The sequence below is a fragment of the Ptychodera flava genome, chromosome 5 (assembly GCF_041260155.1).
Source record: "Ptychodera flava strain L36383 chromosome 5, AS_Pfla_20210202, whole genome shotgun sequence".
Lineage (NCBI taxonomy): Eukaryota > Metazoa > Hemichordata > Enteropneusta > Ptychoderidae > Ptychodera > Ptychodera flava.
The window spans coordinates 22,997,746-23,020,254 of record NC_091932.1 but is presented as its reverse complement, the minus strand read 5'-3'; the positions used below and the strand labels follow the sequence as shown (position 1 = coordinate 23,020,254).

General features: G+C 37.4%; 1 protein-coding gene across 1 annotated transcript in view; it reads left to right on the top strand.

Moving 5' to 3' along the window:
- Window positions 1-22,509, top strand: part of LOC139133294 (gamma-aminobutyric acid type B receptor subunit 2-like) — a 40,400-nt gene that overhangs the window by 6,929 nt on the left and 10,962 nt on the right. The window contains exons 2-14 of the mRNA XM_070699825.1: window positions 6,353-6,850; window positions 7,471-7,608; window positions 9,587-9,757; window positions 10,291-10,392; window positions 12,254-12,319; window positions 14,403-14,597; window positions 16,069-16,219; window positions 17,132-17,238; window positions 17,720-17,783; window positions 18,186-18,284; window positions 19,342-19,492; window positions 20,316-20,448; window positions 22,223-22,333. Coding sequence (XP_070555926.1) covers window positions 6,437-6,850; window positions 7,471-7,608; window positions 9,587-9,757; window positions 10,291-10,392; window positions 12,254-12,319; window positions 14,403-14,597; window positions 16,069-16,219; window positions 17,132-17,238; window positions 17,720-17,783; window positions 18,186-18,284; window positions 19,342-19,492; window positions 20,316-20,448; window positions 22,223-22,333 — 1,902 coding nt within the window. The 5' untranslated portion in view covers window positions 6,353-6,436. The remainder of the gene's footprint in view (window positions 1-6,352; window positions 6,851-7,470; window positions 7,609-9,586; window positions 9,758-10,290; window positions 10,393-12,253; window positions 12,320-14,402; window positions 14,598-16,068; window positions 16,220-17,131; window positions 17,239-17,719; window positions 17,784-18,185; window positions 18,285-19,341; window positions 19,493-20,315; window positions 20,449-22,222; window positions 22,334-22,509) is intronic.

The window sequence follows — 22,509 nt, the reverse complement described above, 5'->3', positions numbered from 1 at the left end:
CAATCATGGTCAATGTACGCTAAACTCGTTTGCCCTGGTGATCAGCCAGTGACCTTTATCGCTGCCGACCTGCTTATTCGTCAATTCTTTAATCTGTGGCTATCAGAGGTGAGCATCTTACTGTCCAGATTGGTTCTGAATATCGGTGGCAATGCAACCGTTAAGTTAAATATCTTATGCGATCAGCACTTTATGAATGGGAAATACAAAATCAACAGAATGTACTGTCCTTGGTAATGAACCTGAAGATATTTGCCTGAGAGAGTAACTACTTTCCTTTTCCCGATGTATATTCCCAATTCGTCAATTTTTGGTTTTTACACTTAGCGAACTTGACTTACATTAGATATATTGTTTGCCTTGAGGCAAAAGCAATAGATAGGACTGAATGAGAAATTGAATGTCAAGAGTGGATGACCCTCCGTACTAGCCATCTCCTCGATTTCGCGGCTCGCGATCTGTGAAAAGGGGAGCGAGTATTCTGCTCCGGTTTCGAAATATAATAAAGGAAGGGAACAAATTATACAGTCTGCTCAAGGTGATAATATTCAGTATTGCCGGAGTCGGCCATTGAATCACTTGAAAAGGAATTTCAATAACTTCTTATCATGCGGGGAAAATTGCTTGACAAAAAAATATGAAGACTTTTTTCATTGAAGGGAGCTCAATTGAGAGTTGAAGATTTGAATTTCATAGTGGAGTACCAAGGAATAAAAATTTGTAGCGGCGAACACTTCAGATGAAGGGAAAGCTGTTGTAAATGATATATATTAGCGTCGAAGCCTGACTGTTGCAATCACTTTTGATATCAGTGTGCTATTATTCTTGAGGTTTACGGATCGATTTGACAAATGAACGTAAATAGAGGTTTGCCCTCTATGAGTTATTTATCTGGTTTATTCATCCGCACAATGCGTTTGGCACAACTCTAAAACGATATGGCGGAAAATTTAGGGTTCGTATACGGTGTTACTATCTGCCCCAGAATCTTTTCCGCGCAATCTTAGATCTGCGAGCACACGGTCCACTTTCTTTTATGATTGGGTTCCTCGGCTTGTAGTCGATCGCCTAAGGGTCGCTTTTGTTGTTCAACTTCGGAAGAGTATGTTTGAAACGTTGCCTTGAAACACTGCTTTTAGAGGAACTCTTCGCATCCTTGGTCGTCAGATTTCTAAAATCATACCGCGTCGACCTTCAGAAAAGACTATTGAATACACAAGTCCATGTACTGCAACCCGAGGCCAAAACATAAGTATAAAGAGAAGCCTATGGCAAACAGCATATATTCAACAGCCTGCGCTCAAAAGGAATCACTTAAAAGGACGTTTTTTTTGTATTTAAGTTATTTTATTGGTAACATTTTCTTTAGTAACAGTAACTTAAATTAAAATGAAGTACAGTGCTTAGTTATCTACAATTTTGTGTAAAATTGAAATCCACTTGCTGCAATGTCTCTCTAATTTGTCTTTTTCCAGAGCTATTTCATACTCTAGATGGTAGTTGAATTTCACTTGCAACATAAATGCTGCAAAGTGTGGTTTACTCTGTTTCATTTTCATGGCATAGATGTGTCTTTTGGCTAGCAGTAGCAAGTGATTATGAATGTCAGAGCAACCGTCAACACCAAAAGAGCACTTCATTTAAGTTATGTCTCGTGAACAAACTGAGAGATTCCTCGAAAAATGTGTGAAACTCGTTCCAGAAGGTCTCAGTGAATTTACAGGTGTAGAAAAGATGATCTAGTGTCTCGTTGCTGTTTTGGACGTTTCTGAAAAAAACCTCTACAGTCTGAGTGAACCTATGCATGTCAACGTAGTTCAGTTTACTCTTTCATCTATATCGTCCAAATGCATCGCCAAGTTGTTTTCGAAAAGTTGAAAACCAATACACAAGCCTTGCCGCATAAATATTGTGTCCAAGAGAAAGCCTTGCCGAATAAATATGTATGTATGTATGTATGTATGTATGTATGTATGTATGTATGTATGTATGTATGTATGTATGTATGTATGTATGTATGTATGTATGTATGTATGTATGTGTGTGTATGTATGTATGTATGTATGTATGTATTATGTATGTATTATGTATGTATTATGTATGTATCTTTGTGTCTTTGTATCTATGTGTCTGTGTTTTTGTCTGTATAAACTTTATGAAAGATTGTTATTATGAATGCATGTATAATGAATGTTTCATTTACATATAAGCTTACTTCTTTAAAAGTTTGTAAACACTTTTGACACTACAGGCAGAACACTGCAGCAGAGTGTCTGCCTTGAAAATGGATGAGACATTACATGTATCTTGAAGACGATGATATGCACGATGAATCATTGCACACATGTGGTGATTGGCAACTTAACTTAGCATGTCATAGATTGGCCAGCGAATGAGTATTTAATAAAACATGATACAAATAAAGTCATAGTTAACGTCATCTTTACTGAGGTCCCTTGCTGATGAGAAATAGAGTCAGTGCAATAATACGCAGAACACATCGGACAAACATCGTCACAAAACACGGTATATGTTGCAATGCAATTGGATACCTGACGAGTTTGATTTCCTTATGAGAGCTGTTCCATTCTTCATAATATGTTTGTATTTGTATCGTATTTGCTTTATATTCTTTTTTTTCTGATGTAAATTGCAATTGTACCTTTTGCATTATTTCTCTCTCTGGTGAAAATAAATAAATAGATAAATAAATAAATAAATAAATAAATAAATAAATAAATAAATAAATAAATAAATAGATAAATAAATAAATAAATAAATAAATAAATAAATAGTGGGTTCGACAAGTTTCGCCGACTTGTTTTCTTGTAGTCCGCCTTTCCCTACCAAATACTGCTGCCGATAAGATTAGTTAAAATACAGGCAACGGTGAGACATCGGAACGCTTTATTTGTAAAAAAGCTCAGTGCTATCCTTGATAAATTTGTCATGCCTCATCTATATTACGCGTTTTCTTTAAGAGTGACATGCGCATCGCGTTCATGGTGTTGTTAGTTCATGACCTGAGTTCGTTTTTACCTTTCTTTCCCTATCCAGTCATTATAAAAGTTTTGATAAAAGCGCATTCAGCCCACTGAACATAGTCTAATTAACGACCAATTTAGAATGCAATTAGCTTAAGTGCATTGCCGATATACACACGCAAACTTCAATTAAGCTCATAAATAAACAACTAGCTAATAAAACAGCAACAAAATGTTAATGGATCAACTATTTTTGAATCGATTGCTTACAGGATGCACTCTACCTTTTCTAATTAGTTACATATCATTAGGAAATCATTGTAGAATAATTTCCTGACTTCTGTGAAATTTTCATTTTGGCTCGGCAAACACCTGGTATCATATGGACTCTGGAATTCTCGTCATTTTGCGATGTGAAATGGAGAAAGATCGTAAAAAATCAACTGTACCTTTTAGCCAACTTCGCTACAAACGTACAGGGACAAATTTTGTTCGTTTTCTATTTTTCAGTGTTACGTTGATTTCAATACCGTTCGACCTTTCACCTGTGTGAAAAATCAGTGCGTAAGATAAACAGATCACATCCCTTTGTTTCGAAAAGTTCTTTCCGTGATGAACTGAGTTTTTCTTTTATGCCAGAGAAACGCACTGTGCCATTTCGAAAGCAATTATCATCTTTACATGGGGTGAAATGCTGAACAGGCGTGACGTCACGGGTGTTAGGAATCTGAACGGATGGATTAGAAACTCGATTAACCGCGCGGAATCGTTTTTCTTGGATTGGATTTGACCTTCGACCCATGCTCAGTCTCCGTAATGCGTTTATGTTGACGGGTGCGGGATACAGAAAGGCAAACTCGGGCAGATTGTTGTCAACAAAGCGAAATTATGGCTCGGGCGATTTGAGCAAAATTTATTCTTAATGGCAGTTGTGATTGTTAGAGGTTGAATTTGACTGACGTAAACACGTAAAATAGAACGCAATATACGCAGGTAATAGACGAGGGCACGATTGCGGTACTGGACATTCATAATATACGATCACTGAAGCTCTGCCACATAAAAAAAGATTACTGGCAATTCGCTCGCATATACTTCTCTAAAAGCCGCAATATTGAAGCGCACTCGCAAATTGCAGTAAAAATATTACTTTTTTCAGGTTGTTATTCTTTCTAATTATTAACGGTGCAGAGCTACGCCAGTCAGATTAATACTATCGGGGAAACTAGGCCAACCATTCGTCAGAGTTCGAGTCGCCGGCGAGCTTGATTTATTCTTCAAGTGACGAATGGTGAGGGAATGGCTGCGCATTTAAACGTTGGACAAGACTTGTCTTTCCTTGCATGACGTCTGCCCCATGCAGACATCCTTTTCACACGCAACCATGCAGAACCATACATTTCACGCCCGTTGAATGACAGCTCTGAGAAATCGCCTCACACAGTAACTCGACTATTTTCTCTGCGTGTCGTCGACAGCTTTCTGCGTACGTAGAGGATCACTATAGATTTCACGCTAGTTATATCGGTATTTCCCGAGCTTCTTAAAATCGCGAATTTGTAAATATTTATGACATTTTTTTTGAATAACAAAACACTGAGACCTTTTTAATACTAATTTTCTTGGACACTGCTACCTTCAAGTTGTCACCAGAACAGACCTACAAAAAAGCAAACAAATGCAACTTATTTATTTATTTATTTATTTATTTATTTATTTATTTATTTATTTATTTATTTATTTATTTATTTATTTATTTATTTATTTATTTATTTATTTGCTTAGTTTTATTTGTTAACTTGATTTCTTCGAAAGAATGTAAAATAATTAAAACTAGTACCAGCTGCTAATGACGTTGATTATGACCGTTATAATGACGATGATGAAGATAATGATGACGATAATGATTTTAGCATAAATGTAGGTTCCAAGCGCTCTCATGCAATGTTAATTTTTTTAAATATTTCTAAAGAGTCACACGTCAATAAAATTAAGAATACTAACTCGTGCAGAAATGATGTCACCTACCCTTTCTGATTGTTTTACGTAAAATCTCATTCTCACGAAATCTTTCCAAACGATTGGCAATTTCGAATTTCATGTTTCGATCAGAAAACTACTCATATTTTCATCATGAGTCTATTTCTAAGAAATCAATTTCTTTTGAAGGATGACTTCAGAATCTCTCTATTTAAATGTTTGAAACGCTATCGCCCGAGTCTTGCTACATTTCAATCATCACCATGGCAACTATTGCCTTGATACACGCAGTTCGACTGTCATCCACCCTTTCTTTCAAATGGTGTTCCATTTCATATCTTGTCTATTACTTCTACAATTCTTAAATATAACGTGGATTTTAACATATTCCATCTCTATATTCCTCAGCTTAGTACCAGCAGATTACTTGTTTATTTCATAAGTCGTAAGCGGATAATTTTCTTATAGCGACCATTAATCTTTTGACCATCTGTCGCCAAAGTCATTGTACGGTTAATGCTCCATTTTTACGAGATCAATGGCGTTGCATTATCACCGTTTTTCATATGTCATCATTCTCTAAGTTAACAACCATGAACCTCGCACTTGTAATGTCTGTTTTTAATTACTGAGTGCCAGCTATCCAATAGTTATTTTAAGTTGTGCGCAGCCGCTGTTGGTCATACACTCAGTTCGAGGGGAGGACTGAAAATTCACAAATTCATTTTTTCTTTCTTAGAGCATGAATCCAATATAAACTAGTTAGAAGGTTTTTTGAGTAAATTTTTGACATCCTGCCAATACCCATCTAAGCTCTGAACCTTTCTGATATTCATCCATGTATCTGGCTTACTTACAATTCCTTGCTTGTAATACATATTGGATGCGTCGTTTGCCAAACTACATGTCTTCCCATTTTCACTTCTAAATGATCTTTATTACAATACCAGGGCAATTCACGATTCTTATATTACTAATTTTCTAATTAACTCGTCGGTTATATTCAAAGCTGTGGAGTACGTCTCGGAGAGCTTTGGACACTCTAATTGGTACAATAACTTTCTGCTGCTTTTATGGATCCATTTTTAAGTTAAAGTTGTCGATATCGCCCTTTAGTAATTGTAAGATCAGAAGGTTTGATTTACCCCATTGAGTTTACACAGGGTATAGCGGCCATTATGAATCAAGATATTGGTAATTATAATTTTTTGTTGTTGGAGACATGTTTCTCTAACCTTATTCGGATATATCTCATTTTTACTGTTGATTTTGAAACAGAGTGGGTAGAATAAAGTTTCTTGAATCATGCAGTTACGAGATGAGTACTGCCTTGACTTTGTCTTAATATATTAATTTTCCTTTCTTTCCTTCTTGCTTTCTCTATTAAGGGTTTGAAACAAAGTATTTGAACATAGCCTGCCGAGACCACTGGCTCAAACTCTTGGCAGGGTTTACAGCAAGCAGGCGGCAACATGGCGATGGCCAGTATGTTTCTTTCCATGGTGCTGATGTCGCTGGTGGCGTCAACGTGGGCACAAACAGAGACGGTCCAGACGACGGCGACGGTGTCACTCTTCACGACAGACGGTGTCGATCTGTCGGCACAGACATCGCCAGCGACAGACTTGCTTCAATGGCCGAACTATACCACGCCAGAAATAATAGACACAACGTCAACGATACCGATAACGCCAGAAACTGAGGAAACCACGGTTGGCAGCCCAAATAACGCCACATTAAACGTTATTGGCTTTTTCCCTCTGACCAGCAGTGTAGTCAACATTCGAGGGGCTTTACCAGCGTGTCAAATGGCAGTTGAACACGTCAACGCTAAAGCGGATATGTTGAAAGGCTATTTTTTAAACATAGACTTTGCAGATACCATGGTAAGCTATCTTTTGGTCTGAATAGTTGATATCACATACGTAAAAGTGTATGTATGTATGTATGTACGTATTTACATATGTATGTATGTATGTATGTATGTATGTATGTATGTATGTATGTATGTATGTATGTATGTAGTATGTATGTATGTATGTATGTATGTATGTATGTATGTATGTATGTATGTATGTATGTATGTATGTATGTATGTATGTATGTATGTATGTATGTATGTATGTATGTATGTATGTATGTATGTATGTATGTATGTTTGTCTATCAAGACACACAACAAATTGTAAGTATGCATGTTTGGTTTGTCTCTAATTAATATATCATATATCTGTCATTATATATATATATATATATATATATATATATATATATATATATATAATAATATATATATATAGATAATATATTAAATTAAATATATGTGTATATATATACACACACACACACCATATATATATATATGCTATATATATATATATTATATATATATATATATATTATATATATATATATATATATATATATATATATATATATATATATATATATATATATATATATATAATAACACATCTAAAACATTTCTTCCTGTGTGTTTCTTGAAGTGTAACCCCGGGTACGGTACAAAGGTTTTATTTGAATTCATCAATCACAGTAAAGACTACGTAATGGTGCTGGGCCCAGCATGCTCTGGTGTAGCGCAACCCGTTGCCATGGCAGCGAATCTATGGAACCTCTTGCAGGTGAGAAAGGGTTACCAGTTATCTTTTGTCGACACAGGATGCTGGAAGACACCAACATGCAGTAAACGCCATCTTAGCTTGTTAAGTAGTTTCGAAGCTTCTATCAAACTCTGTTAACGTTCAAATTTCAATATATGCATATTTGTTCAAGCATAACGTTAATAGTCCGGAGTCGCATATGCAATAGCGTTGTATGCTTTGCAAGGCCCATGTTAGTTATATATGACATTTCGAAAGATGAAAGAGAAATTTTGCAATCCGTTTAATTTCCCTCGACGATTTAGACTGTCGAATGTAATACATATAGACAATCTGCCTGGAGGGTATTTCATAAATGCTAAAAATGCGTCATACTGATAATTTACGATGGTGTTAGCAAAATAACCTAGGAATAAATGCCACCGTGTAAATCAAAGAACCTGTTACATAGTTAATATTGACCCAAAACAGTAGCCCCATATTCTTGACTTGCAAATTGGGCATTTTTAACGATACGTTGAGCGTTTGTAATATTCTGTCAGTTTGAATAGTTTCTCGGGACAGTGTTATGTTTATAAAAGACAAAACCTAGCAAAGTGTTTTAAAATCAACAACTGCAAATGCCGTTATTGCGTCTTTAAAATGAGAAACGAGAAAAACACATCACAGCGCAGAACATGTGCTACATGAATAAAGATAACATCCGGTGATCTTTAACAGCACATTTGCAGTCTTCACATCTAGGGACGAGGAGGTATGTGACCTGATAATATGTTTACAATGTGTTATAATGTGTTTATAATGTGTTTATATAGACTAGACAAATTCATGATACTTGCCAAAATATATTTTCCTTGTTGTAGCCGAGTCTAAAGTTCGTAAAACACAACAGGACTGATTAAAGAGCAACGTGCAATTCTGATATTTGAATTGCTTGCTTGCTTGCTTGTATAAATGTCACAAAATACTTCCAACACGATTTGAGAAATATTTTGGGGATAATTGCAGGAGGTGGAAAATATTGCATTATTTTGATTACGTTGTTTATCACACAGCTAAAATTATAGTCATCATTTTCAAATACAAAAGCCTGTGTCTTGCAAAAACAAAGAAAGGGTAGATTTTTTCACCTTTTATTGCTTTGTAATTATTCAAAAATAGTTCTAATCGTGTTTTTCTGAAGCTAAACCATGAACGCAAATAGCGTTGTCCATGGGCATAATGAGATAAATGCCCAATAAGACCTTCGTGTGCCTGACGCCAATGTTTATGATTTGTTAAAGTGTGCGCGGGCGTCAGCTCATTACCATATGTTTTGGCAGATACCAGAAATTTATGACGTCACCTTTCTTAATTACTTTGTTTGTCAACGGGCTTGAAGGTGGATTCTGTTGACCATAACTCTGCCTCTATCAACGTTCTCAACTATAAAAACTGGCCTCTCACGCAAGACTAGCTGGCAATAATATAATGCATATCAAAGAGTACCTGTCTTTTAATAAGTCCAGACTACGGATATGCGTGGTTTATCAACAATACACTCGCTTGATTGGATGTTGGTAACTTCAACATGAACAAAGGAGTAATGAACATCTTGCCATTAAATTAAACACTTAAAAATATGATTGAAAAATACTGTAAATAACAGTTACTGTTATTATATTAGCATTTGAACAGGGAATAATCGGTATTGTGGATTTCACAATACCAGATGTTATTAACCCTTTGAGTGCTGTAATTGTTCCCACCAAAATTTTAGTGCATAATTTTTACCAATTTTTTATGAATGTTCTGTAATTTTTTGATAATTTTGGACCAAATGGACATCACATTTCATTGGCTACAGTTTGTTATCAAAATTTTGACAAAAATTTGAAAAAAATTGACTGGAGTACATTTTCTAAAGGTAACAAAAATTGACTTTGGCGCTCAAAGGGTTAAAAGTAACACACCATGTACAAGTGTTCGTATTTTTTTGATCATCTTTATATTCGTCTAGATATCATACGGTGCCTCGAATCCCGCCTTGTCGAACAGAAAACGTTACCCCTCGTTTTACCGCACCTACGCACCGGATTCAGTTTACAACCTGGCGCGTCTCGACATCGTCAAATACTATGGATGGACCAAGGTGGCGACTTTACATGAGAATAAGGAGCTGTTTTCATTGGTTAGTTTTCAAAATCTCCAGCTGTTTCAGCATTCGGGAGGAGAAGATCGAGTTACCGCCTAGAAAGTTTCAAATCTAGCTACTATGATGCAGATCAAGTGGACGCAAAACTCTATAAACACGATAGGAACTAATTTTTGGAGAATGGGATCTTTTTGTTCAAATTTGTCATAAGCGTTCGGTGCCCTATAGCTGAAGGTTGCAATATTACAAATTACCCATAAAAACAGGATAATTGCAAAACCTGAAAAGTAGTTGCGCTTAAATTTGCTATAATCTTATTCGTCTGTTTGGTTTGGTGTTTCATTAATTCAAAATCAACTCAGCAATCAAATCACTTTATTGATTGATTGACTTTGAGTGCACTTAATTAATCGAAAGACTCAGAGATGGCAAAAAAGAAACATCATACTCATTCTCTAAACTACAGGTGGAAAATCTACAAATAGGAAAGCTAACCTTATTTCCTTTCACTTAGTATATTTTTTTCTTTTTCTTTCTTTCTTTCTTTCTTTATTATTTGTTTATTTCAGACAATCAACGACCTAAGTTCAAGACTACGTGACCATGGCATTAACATCCTGACGTCAGAGAGTTTTACAGTAGACCCATCGGAGCAAGTCAAGAATCTGAAGGTGGGATATTGGTATCCTCTCACTATGGGCTTGCCGGGACGAAAAGTGGGATTTGTTGTCACGGTGCGCACGCGCATACAGCAGTCCCGCACTGATTGTTGTATATTTCTACTATCGCAAGGTCCCCCGGGTGCTCTGGTACAGAGTTCGTCCTATGATATTTGCTCAGCGAGATGAAAACTGTAAATTTCCTGAATGGCTTACCCTTGAATTTTTTGGTGGCGTAAACACGATGGAAACACGGCTGGTGTGAAAGTCATAGGCGTGTTAATTTATGATACTATTTATTTCGTAGTTTTTGCGTCGTTTGAGGAAATTATCGATGGAAATTCTGCAATCGAGTCGTTTAGGTCACAGCGCTTCGTACAAAGGTTTTTCAAACTGCAGCCAGTCTCCAGATACATACATTTATCAGGCATACATTATGTTATTAGACGGATCGGTGAAGCCAATTTTTAAAAACACAGTGTGACATGCATAAAATCATACTTATTTATTTGTACACGTATTTAAATACAAGTACATATACATCAAAATATTCTCAAACAACAGTACTTTCGATTGGGAATAAATTTATGACCTGCAAGTGCGAAATTTAGTTGACACATACATTTTTAGTAAAACTAAACTGGTTTTCTCCGGGCCCTTAGTACAATGTGTGCCCTACAACCTAACCCTGATGACTCCTCATGCTGGTGGTGATGAACACAAATTCTGTCCATGTCAAGTAATCTTCGCGACCTCTTGCGAAATGACAAATTCACTTCCTGGTAAAACTGAACATAATTAAACAACGGTTATACAGTAGAAAAATTCAATAATATTGTCCCTGACAGTCTATTTGAAATATCCGAGCGCATGTATTTTTCCGATTTTAAATATAATCGCTTGCCACTTTATCTCTTTTCTAGTCTGGTTAGTACGTTTGCGTTGAACGAAACCAGTTTAACAGATTATGCGAGTAAATCAAAGAATCAGTTTGTTTTTTTCCCTCGGCATCAGTGTAATTCCACGTGAAGTGCTTTAGGGAAAATCATGCGCCTCACGATTGGAAAGATGATTTTTTTCTCAATTATACGGCATTAGGTCTGAAACCATGGCAACTGCTCGTTTTTTCCCTGACTGGGCGAGTTGCTATCTTTTCAGATGGCTTAAATCAGAAATAATCGCCTCAAGGGTAAAAACGTTCACAGATTTAGATATTTAAATGTTGTTACTATTCGTTCTTTTTGTGGAGAGTGTGTTTGGTGGACTCGCGTTGGCCTGCTGAGAGGTACCTGGGCATCTTCAGTGTAAACGAGACGTTCAGTTCGTTGGTACTACATAGACTTTATTTCTCCGTATAGACAAGCTTGACAGTTGCCATCGCCCAAGATACGCTTCTCCCATAGTCTAAATGTCTTGGGTCCGCTGTCCTCTCTAGCAACTATCCTCAAAACAACTATATTCGTAGTATTGTTTGAGAATGGGAATTTAAACGTTATCTTTAAGGCGTGGCTTTGATCATACGACAGACATGAATTAAAGATAAAATGATACATCCAATCATAAACATCAATACAAGTCATGATCTTAAATTGACATGTTGTCATTAATATAATATTCTTGTTTTCATCCAGACTTCCGTAAACATCCTCGTAACACGTAATTAGCATTATTGAGCGTTTGTCTCAAATATCGTTTGTATGCATATTGACTTACAATTGAGATCTTGTTGTTTTAATTAATTATTTTACTGGTATCAGTGACCGCTAAGTTCATTAACCTTTGTGCGGGATAAACCATTTCCGTTACAATGTGCGTGACTTTTTTACGCTATATTGTAAATGTCATTCACCTAACTTACGCTCTCTCTTTTTAGGAGAAAAATGCCAGGATCATATTGGGAAATTTCTACGAGGATATGGCTAGACGCGTTTTCTGTGAGGCAAGTATCAAGCACATTTAAGGTAGAATGCGCCTCGGGGACAGATATTCAGACTCTCAAACCTTCACAATACGTTTTTGGACTACTGCTTGTAGGGGTTCATTTTAAAGCTTTTGCAGTAAGAAAAATTGTCATCGTCTTAGTTTTCCAGAAAGAAAATTATATGTTTCCCCATCATGGCGGTTTTCACATGATGATTTCTTCAAAAGCGAGTAAATGTGACCAAAACTTAATTCACATGTTATTCATGTGCACACACAGCTCATTATCGACCACAATCAGAATTGGGGCACACTTGAGCACGTTCATTCGTATAAAAGGGTACCACGGGCTATGAATGTGTAATGGGGGATCTGCCGAAACTCTCGGTGAACCAAACGATCGAAATCTGACACTACATACTACCGAGTGACAATGCAGGTGCAGCCAACGGAGCTATTCATTGAAAAGGCTATTCCGGAAGCAATTTTTGAGGGCAGGGGAAATTTTAATTTTTACTCGGGCAGGGGACATATTTTTAGGTGGCAGGGGAGGAAATTTTAGTTTTTTTGTCGGGCAGGGCAGATATTGGTTGATTGTCCTGGGGACAGGGTTTGGCGAAAAACGAGGAGAGGGGAAGCTACTTTTAAAACGGGGACAGGGGAATTTCAGCCATGGCGTTTCCGGGCATGGGGACACAGGGCAAGTACTTATACCTTTTAAAGGTTACGCAGACTACTTAGCCTATCGATTGACCCCACATCTCAACCTATGTACTGCGAGATGGAAACCAAATACAAGGCCACTGCAGTATGTGTCTGCATGGGAATGTTAAATTTTTTCTCAGGGTAGGGGAAAATCGACAGTTTTTTTTCATCACAGGGTAGGGTAGCTGGAAATGGAATGACAAAATTTGAGGGGAATTTTTTCCACGGCAGGGGAAATCGGCAAGTTTTTTTCGCTACAGGGCAGGGGAGCTTCAAACATTCACAGTGGGGAGGGGAAACAGGCAAAATGTGTGGGGAGCGGGTAAAAATGAAGTTTGAGTGCTGTAGGGTAATTCGAAAAATTTTCATTGGGAGGGCAAATTATGAACAGCTAATTAATTACCCTCTTGACTTAAAATTAGTCACTTCACATTACTTGTCATGTACAATATATCTTATCATAGTAAGGACCCCTTTAAAAGTGTATTGTTCGTTGGCAGCACCTTACAATGTAATGAACGTCTCTTCACGGCATGAATTTGTTCAAAGGATTAAGTTTTCCGGGACCAGTTTTGTATGCCGTCTGAACTTACATGAGACGGGTACATGAAGTTATAATCTGAGGTACAGCGAAGAATCTTATATCAGTAACATAGCGGTATTGTGAATAAAGTGATTATCATGACTCGAAGAAAAATTGCATTATTTTAAAAGTTACTGTTCTCTGTCACAGTTCAAGTTTCGCTAATTACCTCTGGTTGTTTTTAAAAACCAAAGTGATCGCTGTCCTCTGTGTCATCTCTGTAAGGAAATTTTATTTACAATTAGGCCATTTTAAGGAAATTCTTTGTTTGCCGTCCTTGGATTTTTGAAAAACCTATCAGCCAGCCAGGGAAAAAACAAACACAGACAAAAACACAAGTGTATTAAAATAAGCTCATTATTTATTTGGTTTATTTTGGTTAAAAATAATATTTTGCTTTGTAATAGTGTTAACATTGTTTGTTTTCTTAATTTTCTCTTCAAACCTACCAGCGCGCGGACGGCAAACAAAGAATTTTATTTAACGCGCCTTATTACAAAGAAATGATAGTGAACACGTGATTCAGAATACGAGTTAACGCTTGCTATGAACCGGCAAAGAATTAACATTTTTGGAGTCCGAATTCTATATGAAAATCACTCCTGGAATTGAGGGAATAAAATTCAAAGTTGAGAAACTATGAATGCAAAGATGATGCTGAAAGATGATGTTGACTCGGCCAATCTATACAACGCATCCTTTACTGCAGCGATATTCATTTGTCTTAATCACTGGCAAACTGAGAACTGTTTTATACAAGACGTATTGTCAGTGTTTGGTTGTTTCGCTGGACTGTGTATGTTTTTCACCATAGGTCTACAAACAGAAAATGTACGGGAAACACTATGCGTGGATCCTTCTCGGCTGGTACAGCTACCATTGGTGGACAAAGGAAGATGACAATATCGACTGCACGCCCGAGCAGCTCTTTCAAGCCATTGACGGTTACATAGCAACGGAGAACATAGACTTGAGTATCTATGGCAACCGTACAACGACATCGGGATACGTGAGTTTGATTCAAAAGATCACTGATGAATGATCGGTATAGTTGGTGATTCTTGGACCCAGTTTAACGTCGCCCGATAAAACGCAGTTCAGCAAATTACAAACTTTTATCAAAAGATAAATGATATACTTTCGAGTCATAAGGTCAGTCACTGCAATTGAATCAAAGTAAGATTTTCATGACTCACGGTGTCATATGGCTGTGAAAAAAAAACAACATCATGTAATCGAAAAAGATTCTTTTCTAGAACATAACCAGTCCATGGCACCTCAAGAATCAAATATGGTAATAACTGAAATAGGCATATCTTTATTTTTTTCACAAAACATACAGCAATTGTGATATTTCATCATCATTTGCACAATAGGCAAAGTCGATATGCCTAGGAGCCTGTAAACTAAATTTTGAAAAGCTGTTGGGTTGGACTAGCATTTTACGAAAATATGATGTTCTAACAAAAGAAAGAGAAATCTGCTCTAAATTTGCATGTGCACATGTCATTATAATCTTCACAAATCAAGTAAAATCACTCTTAGGAAACAATTAATACCTTTCAAAGCTATAATTCAAGCAGTTCTGAAAAATATTATTTTTTGACAAAAAAAGACAAAATTAGGCCCTATGTTTACATAATTAAATGTCTTAATCATTTGGATATATGTTAATCAGGTCACCCTAAAACAACCAAAATCCAAAACAAGAGCTATCAGACAAGTCGTTCCTGAAGAGAAAACTTTTACCAAAAAATGTCCCCCAAATTTTTTTAACAAATATGCAAATGTTATGCTAATTTCAGCAATTTTTATATGAATTTCCCAACCAACATATATACCAATTTTCATAGAAATAACTCTGTCATAAATGGACATTTTTGAAATATATATTTTTTCATAATTCTGCAGTCAAATCTATAAAATTCTTCTCAGTTCTAGATAATCATCCAAACATTTCTCATAATGAAGCTGGTTACATTTGGTTCAATAGTTCTTTTTTTTAGATATGAGCTCCACAAATTTGGTCTACAGACGGACAAACACACAGACTGACTGACTGGCACACAAACAGACCGACGGGGTACGGTATGACATCGGTCCCCTTAGTGTGCCTCAGGCGTTAAACCTACCTGCACCATATGCTGTGATGATGATGATGATGATGATGATGATGATGATGATGATGATGATGATGATGATGATGATGATGATGATGATGATGATGATGATGATGTTGTTGTTGTTGTTGTTGTTGTTGTTGTTACATATTATGTATTTATTGATTACTGATTATTTAATTACTTCGTTCCCTTATTAATATGGTGACGCATTTCATTATCACATCGATTGTTCACACTCCACTCCTGCCTGTCATTTTTTTTCAAATGCCTTTACTATGAGAACGACTATTGCCGGTCGGATATAGAGGTTTATTTACGCTTTAATTTCAAATGGGTGTTTTTTCCCTGTCTCTGCAGACGCCATACGAGTATCAATCGTTGTACAAGGAGCGTTTGAGATCCCTGGACATATCTGAGACGGCTGCTGACGCCATGGGCGCTTATTGCTACGACGCTGTATGGAGCATTGCCGCCACGCTCAATAAATCCATGGAGGTTCTACAAAACCGTACGTCACTTCTATGACTTTTCATTCAGATAGCTACCAAAAGTCCCACTATATCCTTGGTCAGTGTTTCAATTTTCGTATATCATGCCAGCTCACTATATTTTATTGTTTCCTTCTGAACAAATCGATTTCCTTTCAAAATTTTCTACGTGATCCGAGGACGGCAACCGTCAATGTTTGATTGAAAATAGTAAACCCATGTCGACCAGGCGTGTAATGAAACAATAAGGATTTGTGATATACTATATCTTGTGGCGTATATTTTTTTGAGTCAGAAACAGCTCTATTGATGAAGCAAGGTATCACAAGGCGAGGCACGGCAAAGATTGGAAGAAGTTTATCATTCGTTGTGTTACATTGATGTCCGCCCTGACCATAAATAATACTCGTTCCTTATTCTGTTGTTGCGCCCCAACTTCCCATTTCGTTGTACCACACACTCAACAATATCGATGGTGATTCGAAAATTCAAGCGAATTCTCTGAAAGGAAAATTAAGGTCGTATGCGCCTCGAAAGTAAAAGACTTAAACTTTTGCTAAACTTCCTCAATGAAACTCTCAACTGTTTTTTCACCAAATCAAAACCAGGGGTCACACGATCAAAGCTTTGTACTAGAAAAACTAATGCCCTGCTTTTTACCGATAGCCTATTTGAAATTGACAATGGCCGCCATCCATACATCAACTCCATGGTGGGTTGGATATATTTTCGAAAAGTTAAGACGGTGAAAATTGCTCTTACTCCGAAAGCACTAAAATGAACTTCCAAAAGCAGTAGACCAGAACAGTTGTGAAAAAATTTGAGTGTTCGAATATATGTTGCCGAGGCACATTCTACCGTTAACCGGAGCCGACGTTGTATCCTTGGGAGCTCCCACTGACGTGTTTGATGGCTTGTCTGTTCGTTTTCAGATCCGAACATGACCAATCGATCTTTGGAGGACTTCACGTATGGAGACACCGTAATGAGGGATATCTTTACAGACATTCTGGATGAGTTAGAGTTTGATGGAGTATCGGTGAGTCAGAGCTATCCTACAGTGAGTGGTCGTGTACTCGACAATGACGCTAGATTCATCGAGTGTGTTCTGGTAGTTTGGCAAGTTTGTTAGCGTGGTGGATATAACCTTGTCGCGACAGGTGTAACAGAGGTTCTGACGTCAGAGGCTAGAATGCGTAATGTACAAAAATGAATCAACCACGCTTTGATGCACAAAGCAATGTCCTAAGGTAGATTAAAATGTCGGTAGTAGCCTCAGTGTCTAATTAAACCCCGGCACGAAAAGGCCCGGGATCGGGATTAACTGAAGTGTTAAGAAGATTATAAGGCGTTTCTATCTGTTGTCTTCTTTTGAAATTACAATCATTATATCAATACGTTGCTAGATTTTTTGGATTAAGTCAGCACGGTGGTTTAAGGACGACTAAAATTTGCTTATGCGCATCCAACATCGAGATTGGTCTGAAATAAATAGGATTGTAATGATCTTCTCCTGACAGGGTCCAGTGAGTTTCACAGAGACTGGGGATCGAGAAGGACTTATCAATATTGAACAATTACAAGGTACCATTTATATGTAGACCACGCTTATTGTTATAAACTAATAGAAGACAAACCCTCAACGGAAACCAATAGCCAGAGACAGAAACAATCATAATGCAAACAAACAGGGGAACAGACAGAAAGATTTGTATAGGTTGAAAGGTAGACAAAACAGACAGACTAGATTGAGAGACAGACAGACAGACAGACAGACAGACAGACAGTCGAGCAGTCAGTCAGTCAGTCAGTCAGAAAGATAGATAGATAGATAGATAGATAGATAGATAGATAGATAGATAGATAGATAGATAGATAGATAGATGGCCAGACAGACAGACAGACAGACGAACAGATAATTCTTGATGGATGAATGCATTGGTGGATATGGCAATGCAATAACAGACGAAAATGTTTTGAAACCAGATGGAGAAGAGGTTGTTGTCGGCATTTATTTTCCGCAAATGGAAACAATGGAAACGAAGCTCCGATGGGATATGGGAAGCCAGCCCGTGAAATGGAAAGGTAAATTTATGCGATGCCTCCAAACACTGCATAATTTATATTTCACTCTGTGTGATACAATCCATTGAAATGTCAATTTTTAGTGTGGAGCACCCACCAGTGATCTCGTTCATAATTCGTGCAAGACAGGGTCTTTGACCTTGGACGCTACATGTATTTGCTGTGATTCAAAATGTTCGGGGATCATACATGTTGATCGGTCCCTTAATGAATTTTTCTACAAAATAAAACCGTAAGCCTGCTTACAGGGAGAACAAAGCAGGAAAGCCATCATTTAAAATCATTTTAATGTGCTGACGGTTACTAAGATTTGCAAACTGAAAAACACCTGGCGTGACGGCGCTGTGAGGTTACGCTCACCATTAATCATATCGTACACGTCGGTTTTATTGGGATTTATTATCTTCCCGGGAAGGTATGCTAATTTTTGTATGAAAAAGCGAAAGCCCAGCGAGAAGGCACACTTCGAGGTTTTTGACATTTTTGCCAATCGTCTTTTGTGTGTTTCTATGGCAATCAAGTCATGAATAGGACAACGTCACTTACAGTGACGACATTTCGCCACTGATTGACGTCATCATAAACAGTTTAGGAGCCGTTCCTCCCAATAATGACACCATACAGTATAGTGTTACATCGCACATCCCACTTTGTTCAACCTAACACCCTCCACCATACTAGTCTGGCAATTTGCAGCAGCTCAGAAGGTCATATCCGATTAGTAGATTGTCATTTATTGACAGCAACTTAAGGAGTCTTGAAATAGGGCTGTTGTCTACCTTATTAGCTATTTGGAAAAAGAATTCAATGAGAGCGATAAGTTTTATCCAACCAATTGGAGAAAAGCTTCAGGGACGCCGCACATTAGCCCATGCTAGTAATGTCGTACACAATAAAGGATCATTTTGTTGCCGGAATATGAAGAACATATTCCTTACTTGAGAATTCGCAAGAAACAAATTATCCAATCATTGGCATGTTCATCTCCGTGACTATTTGAGACGTCATAATTTATCAGTCGTTAACTGTGACGTCATCTGCCAACGTTGCGTTGCAGGTGGGCAACCTCCAAAAGACGCCACAACGATTGTGGAAGAGTATCAACGGATACCTGTGCTCTACATCATTATATTCGCTTCTCTGGCCGGCGTCGGGGTACTGCTGGCGTTAGCTTTACTAATCTTCACCCTTCGTTACTGGAGGCGATCGTAAGATTTTTTTCGTATTTGTCCATTTTCTTTGAAATGTTTACTAAGAGACACTTAGCCGGGTAATTTCGTCATATTGATGAAATAATAAAAAATGATAGCGAAGATTGCAACCAGTGGTCGTGGTAGGCTAACATTTGTATTTCGACATGACTTAGGGAAATGAATAATGAATAAATGAATATGTAATTATATCTGTCCTACTCAACAAAAATAACGAACAGATCTCAAACAATACAGCTATTGTCCCTTTAGACTTTTTTTATTTTATGGTAAATCATCATTTCATGTAAACGTAGAAACCTCATCGTAACAGGCGTTCTGTAAAGTGCAAATAATACACGATATTTTCCTGTTGTTTTATTGCTGTGTCCAAAAGCTCAGTTAGTCCTTTCGTAGTCTATGTAAATTCTATGACCAATCATCATTCGCGAATTGTCCGTGTGTCCTCTTGTGTAGGATGTAACTTGGTTCTCCATCAACAAAAAATGTTTGCAAAAAGCAAGGATCAATAGTAAAATTTAAGGTTTTACAGGAATTTTACTCCAGAAATGCCTAAAAAAGTTGAAAAGATGCATATAGTTTCACGAACAAACAGACTGTTTTGCGATGAAAGCGATTTTATTTATGGATCGCTATCTAAAATTCTTTCTGCGGTGAGAAGTCGATTTTTTACCCACAGTGCATCGCAAAATCATGTAGTTTCCTCCTCAGCACCAGCTAAAAGCTATTGCAGACAGCAAGAAGTAGCTGTGGTCCATCTATGTTTGGTACAGACGGACACCCCGCTAAAGTTTACCTCGTAAACTTACATTTTTTCCAGATGCATAAGCAAAGCTGCCCCCGGTTATCTTGTCGTCCTGATACTGGGAATTATGATAGTGTACATCACCGTTGGAATATTAGGACTGGATGCTGGAATGGTCGGACAGGATTTCCTGACGAAAATGTGCACAGTGAGCGAATTGTTTACGCATCTCTGCTTGGTCTGTTACTTGCTATTAGGGTGATGCTAATTTCTACTCAGTCAGATACATAGTTTCATCGGTGATGTTAAGAATGTAATAATTATCACCTGCACCACCAACACCACCACCACCGCCGTCGTCGTCATCATCATCATCATCATCATCATCATCATCATCATCATCATCATCATCATCATCATCATCATAATCATCATCATCATCATCATATCACAACACCACCACCACAATCATAATCATCATCATCATCATCATCATCACCACCACCATCACCATCATCATCATCATCATCATCATCATCATCATCATCATCATCATCATCATCATCATCATCATCATCATCATCATCATCATCATCATCATCATCATCACCACCACCACCATCATCATCATCATCATCATCATCATCATCATCATCATCATCATCACCACCACCACCACCACCACCATCACCATCATCATCATCATCATCATCATCATCATCATCATCATCATCATCATCATCATCATCATCATCATCATCCGTCTTATCGTCGTACTTTCCTACTCCTCACCCCATCATCTTCATGCATATTGTCATCATTATAATAAATCATCATTATCAACATCATGATTATTATCATCATCATTAGTATCACAATCATCATCGTCGTCGCTGCCGTCCTCATTGTCGTCGTCCCTCCTTACTCGTCCTTCTCCCCCTCCTCCTCATCACCGCTGATATCTCCAGCCTATTCATCATTTTCGTAATCATCTTCGTTGTCGTCGTTTCGACATCATTTTGTTGTGATTTACATGCTTGCTAATGCTTTGTCGTCCTCGTTGCTGTTACAAGAATCGCCGTTGTTGTTGCCATTGGCGCTGTTCTTGTCGTGCTATGATTTGTGTACCTCTATTGATTATGGTAGTATGCACCTCGAAAGTAAAAGTCTTAAACTTTTGCTCAAATTTTCCTTAAGAAATCTTTCGACTGTTCTCTTTCAAAATAAAGAATAAAAATCAGGGGTCACCATGAAAATTTTGGTACTAGAGAAACAAATAACCCAAGATTTACCGATATTTGAAATTCAAAATGGCCGCCATCCTTGTGTTAACTTTAAAGAGAAAAATGGAGTTTTCTAATTTCAAAAATCTAAGCCAGTGAAAAGTTTTCTTACGCCAAGAGCTTTAAAATGAACCCCCACAAGTGCTATATCAGAAAGGAACTGTAAAAGTTTGAGAGTCCGAATATCTGTCCCCGAGGCGCGTTCTACCTGAAGCCATACAAAATTTGAATACATCTCGTGCGGAATGTGTCTTATCACCTCATGCTTTACACATCAATTGACCAGACAAACGACGATGCATTAACGCCTTCAAACTGTAGAACATGTGCAAAAGATTCGACTGTCTGAGTAATCAGTCTGTTCAGATCCCTCAGCATAAGCGTCATCTCATGACGTTTATTGTAAAGTTTGTATTAAAATCATATATCGGAAATAGAGTGAGACGGTTTGAAAAGAGGCGTGCTTGAAAAATATCTCCCCCAAGTACAGAAAGTTCAATTCATAAATTTTCCCTAGAGGAAAGAAATTTCATCTTTATTTCATGAAAACTAACAAGATAAGGAAACTGGCAAGATAAGAAAGCAAACCCATCCACTTACGACTACATCTCATCCCTGCTCCTTATGACTCAGTCTAAATAATTCATCGGAGAACCCTTTGATACGAGAGTGCTTCCTTCCATTTTGTCCTCTTTACAGATCAGAGCCTGGACTTTGACAATAGGCTTCACCCTCTCCTACGGCTCTATATTTGCAAAAGTTTATCACGCCCATAAATTATTCACAGCGAAGGCTAATCTTTGGAAACCGGTGAGTTACCGCATGTATTCACGACACATATGTATATTTGGTCACGTAATTATATATATATATATATATATATATAAAGGTTGAAGAGAATCGCCGAATACATGCATGTACTTAGTGACGTTTCTATCTCGCTACAACATACACAAACACTTATTACACGCAGAATCACATATCGA